The sequence below is a fragment of the Fragaria vesca genome, linkage group LG2 (genome assembly GCF_000184155.1).
Source record: "Fragaria vesca subsp. vesca linkage group LG2, FraVesHawaii_1.0, whole genome shotgun sequence".
Lineage (NCBI taxonomy): Eukaryota > Viridiplantae > Streptophyta > Magnoliopsida > Rosales > Rosaceae > Fragaria > Fragaria vesca.
Genome location: NC_020492.1, coordinates 13856399 through 13861131, shown reverse-complemented (window position 1 = coordinate 13861131; position 4733 = coordinate 13856399). Strand labels below are relative to the sequence as shown.

The following is a 4733-nucleotide window of genomic DNA, read 5'->3' as shown; positions in this document are numbered from 1 at the left end:
TCACCGAGCAAGCCGGCTCGCCGACGCGAAACACTTGCTTGGAAATGATCATCCAAGTCTCGCTGCCTCACGGCCGAATCCACCGCCTCTTGATCTCAAACCGTAAGCCTGGTTCAGTCCCAATCAATCCTGATTAGTAGAAAAACAAGAAACAACTACAACTTCGACTCGGTCTAAACCCGAATTTGATGGCTGCCTCAACATAAAACCTCAACCGGCACCGTCTTGTCATTGTCGCGACTGGAGCCTTTCTTCACTTGGATTGATCAATGACGCCGTCAAAAGAAAACACCAGAAAGATGCCTTCCCTATGTAGCTGTGCCGTCTTTGCCTGGTCTGGGTAACACAAGGCAACCGTCGCCACTCCACGAAACCCTAAGTTTCGCCTGTCGAGGTCGCTCCTGGAATTAAGGAGGCCTCGCCGAGTCCTTGTTCACTCTCGAAAAGCTTTAGATTATAGAAAGCCAGTAAGTGTTGGCAGCGATGGTAAGACACATGCTTGATTCCAACCCCCACCCGAGTACGAATGCCACCATTTACGAGTTTCTCATTGGTAGGTTGATGAGACTAGGGTCCATGTGACGCCGAGTACTGGGATCCATGACTCTTGTGAATATATAGGGTTGTTTGTTTCCACATAGTTTACGTCATCATGACTTGATTGTCCGATGCTTGCGGAACCTTGAGCTAGCGAAGTCTAATTTCTCTCAGGTAATAATTAACATCGGAACTGAATTTTAATTGGGTTTCCACGAGCTATCGGTTGTTCATATACCTCTAACCGACCGTGTGCTGCCTCCCCGTCCAAAATCCAATCATTACTCACATAACAAACATATCTTCAGTATACGACATGGGCGACATATCTATATGAATGACTAAAATTAGATCACATAATGTGTATATGTGTGGTTCCTACGTAGAATTGGTATGAATGGCAATTTTGCACGTGCATACAATAATTTTTGAAAGAAGCCAGCTAGTTGATACTTGTTGTGATCCAGAGTATAAGGCTGAAGCAGAGAGAAACACTCTCCCATGTCAATGGATACAACTCGTCTTCTCCGGAATTCCCACCCCTTCACATTCCCACTCAGACTCTCTCCACCCCTCACCAAAACCCGCCATTATCTTCCCGCCACAAATTCCCGCAAACTCTTGTTCATGCTCAAGACAACCCGAAACGACGCCGTCCCCTTCGACGACGCCGCTTACGAGGCCGAGCGCCTAACCCTCGACGCCAAGGCTCGCCAAACCATGGCCGAGGAGGCCTCCAACGTCACGGAAGACCCGAAAGCTTGGAAATGGGTGATCCGGAAGAGAATCTGGGACATGATGGAGGCCCACAACGTAGCCCAGAACCCAAGGCCTGTCCACCACCGCATCCCCAACTTCGTCGGCGCCGCCGCCGCCGCCGATAAAGTAACAAACACCCACTTTCAGTTTTGTCTTTAAATTCTTGTCTTTGGCTCCACAATTTATATGCAATGTCTTTTCTGTTTAGTTGGGGCGGTTGGAAGCTTTCCGTGTCGGGAATTGTGTGAAAGTTAACCCGGATTCTCCTCAGAAACAAGTCAGGTTTCTCACACTGTCTGGTCAGTTTTAAGGTTTTCTTACGTAAGCTATTAGTTGCTCCGCACGTATCCAACATTGTTTTACATAGTACATTATGATAGAGATAGAATTTATAGCAAACCTGTGAGATATGTTACCATGTTAACTTTGGTGAATTTCGAGTTGCATTTTGTTGAAAACTTGTTAGTTGTGACTTGTTTCGATGTATGCAAGGAATCGATCAGTATGAGTAATGGATACTGTCCTGTAAATTTTTAATGTTAAGGATTTTGAATTTGCAGATGGGAAGAAGTTGTTAACTCCTCAACCCCGTTTACGGACCGGGTTTTTCTCTGTGCTTGAGTCTCAGATGTTGACAGCTAGTACTATGAAGGAGGCGTGCACGTCTGTTGGAGTGGCAAAATACGGGCGGCCTATTGGATTAGATGAGAAGATCAAGGTTGATCTTATTGTCATCGGCTCCGTTGCTGTTGATCCCAGGACAGGTGCTCGACTTGGCAAGGGTGAGGTAATCATAATGCAGAAACACATAAAAGGCTTTAGCATTGCAGTAAATAGTTGGTTTTGTTTTCAATCCTTCTCTGGTACACGTAGTAATAGGGTGATGTGTTGGCAGTGGCAGCAAAGGCCTTCACTACTTGAAATCCCTTTGTATATTTCTAGCAAATTATATATGCATCTTTAGTTACTTCACGGTCCAAGATCATAACTACAGGGATATTTATTTATTTTCGGATTGTCTTAGTTTTTGTTGTTGTTCTGAAATGGATGAGGATTAATAAAATAAAATGCACCTTTCAAAAAAGATAAATTATAAAATGCATGAGGATTAATCTTTGAATCGTTATTGAGATAAGGTTTGCATGTAAAGGCCATTTTCCGTTTCTATGGAGTATGGACAGTGGTCATCTTCATGTATAAAGTTCAAGATTAGCCAATTTGAAAAATTCTGTTAAGGAAAAATTGGAAAATGAATACATATTGTAGTAGACCATAGACAATATGATGATTTTGGTAAAACTTAATTTGTTCAGTGTAAATGATCGGGGTGCAGGGATTTGCGGAGCTTGAATATGGGATGCTGCGATACATGGGAGCTATTGATGATTCAACACCAGTTGTCACCACTGGTAAGTGTGGTTTAATTTCTTTCTTAAAGCTCATCTATGTTCTACATGGTGTCATGAAGATGAAATTGAGATTCCTATTTCTTTCTTGGAGCAAGGGGTGTGAAAGGTTTGCATTTGAGTATAACTGTTCTTGTTTTAAATGTTTTCCTTATTCTCTACTTTCTCTACCAATATGGATAGAGAAATAAAACAGGAAATTTGGGTTTGAGAGAGGAGAAACAGAGGAGTTAGAATGAGATGCTGCATTATATGTGTGCTTAGTGCTTACTGTGCTTACTGTCTATAGCGATGTTGTTTAATTATCTGCATTAGGAATACCTTGAAGATCGTCATCGTCATTAATTATTTCATATGCCACTATGCATTTACTTCTCATGTAATGCAAACGCAAGTTAATATATATGTCTTTCCATGCAGCACACACCTACAACTCTAGTTTTGCAGTTTGTTATGGTCGAACTATGCACATGATGTACCTTATTATTCTGGTAATTGAACAACTTCATTTACTGTCTGATTAGTAAAGATGAACTTGCAGCATAAGTGATGATTTTCCAGCTAGGTCTGCATCTCCAACATACATATTAACTCCAATTCTTAGTTGTCCCACTTGTCTTTTAAATGTCTTATGATTCCTTTAAAGAAAAGGGGAAAACTTTCATTTTGGTTTTCCATGTGTTCACAGATTGTGTTTTTTTGTTCATTCAAGCAATTATTGGAGGAGAGGGAAGTTGAACTTGGGTCTTTATGTAGGGGTAAATGCTATTGAGCACCAAAACTATAAGCTTCCTACCCCAATCCCATCTACTACTTAGATCACTGCTTTAGGATATTTCGTTTTCTGTCTGAAGTCTGAACTACTTTCTAAATAAATTTGTCCAACTTTGCTAGATTTCTGTTTACATCCAAGGTGACACAAACCTTTTTGCAGTGCATGACAGTCAATTAGTAGATGACATTCCAATTGAGAAGCTGTTAGTCCATGATGTACCAGTTGACATCATATGCACTCCAACCCAGGTCATTTTTACCAACACATCAATTCCAAAGCCTCAAGGTTGGTTAACTTCTGCAATCTGGTTTTGGTTTTTTCTTTTTCTTTTTTCTTGCAAAAAAAGAGAGAAAAGAAACCCCTTTAAAGAGTTAATTGAGTACAGACCCTAAATTCCACAACAATGTAGGGATTTACTGGGATAAATTGTCTCCAGAGAAGCTGAGGCAAATTAAAATACTCAGAGAGCTGAAGAGAAGGATTGAACGAGAGACTGGACAAAAGTTGCCATCCGGTCCATCAGAGAAGCTGCCTCCAACAGCGCGAAGAGGACCTAACTTGGTAGGTGGTAAAAGGAAATAAAATGGTGTAGTAGAAAAAAAGGAAAACAAAAAACTTGTCACTGTAGTGCAATACTAAATGTGGCTATAGTAACCTTGGTTATGTTCCTTGAAGTCATGTTAATGTATAGTCAATGTAGAAATGTATAGACAGTATCGTTAACTCATTCTATATACAGTACTGAAGTCATGATCTCATAGTTTGATCCAGCTGGTCAACTGTTGGTCATAATCCTTGAAAAAGTTTGTGGTAAAAACCTCTCAGGTCCCAATATTGTGTTGCTCAGAATAAGATCTTGGGTCAAGATAGTATTCAGTATGAGAAGTAGTTGTATAATCTCGCAATGAACAAAAATACGAAATGAATTAAGAGGATGATGTTCTGAAACAAACAACACCATATGTGTTGGGCCAGAGGGCAATGCATAAACAACAGATTAGTAGATTCAAGTGAAGAAGGAGATTTACTTGACGAGTTTCATGTCTTTCAGCCTGTTTCTTGTATGCCATATAGAATGAATAACAAAGTAGCTGATAACATAGTTCAGCCAGGATATGCAGTTGTGATTCACAAATCACAACCACAAAGTTGGAGTTGGAGCCTTATTGGTTTACTTCAAGGACTGAAATATGGGGGAATTGCCTTAGTGCGAGATGTATAATGTGATATTTCACAAATTGCATTGACAGAACCAA

The 4733-nt window shown here is 40.6% G+C and overlaps 1 protein-coding gene across 1 annotated transcript; it reads left to right on the top strand.

The window, feature by feature from the left end:
• The first annotated feature begins 1021 nt into the window (after positions 1 to 1021).
• Positions 1022 to 4221, top strand: LOC101312983 (methenyltetrahydrofolate synthase domain-containing protein-like). Its single transcript, XM_004290448.1, has 6 exons — positions 1022 to 1422; positions 1505 to 1595; positions 1857 to 2083; positions 2630 to 2705; positions 3637 to 3762; positions 3887 to 4221. The coding sequence occupies exons 1-6, from the start codon at positions 1039 to 1041 to the stop codon at positions 4057 to 4059; spliced, it is 1077 nt and encodes a 358-aa protein (XP_004290496.1). The 5' UTR covers positions 1022 to 1038; the 3' UTR covers positions 4060 to 4221.
• The last annotated feature ends 512 nt before the right edge of the window (positions 4222 to 4733 follow it).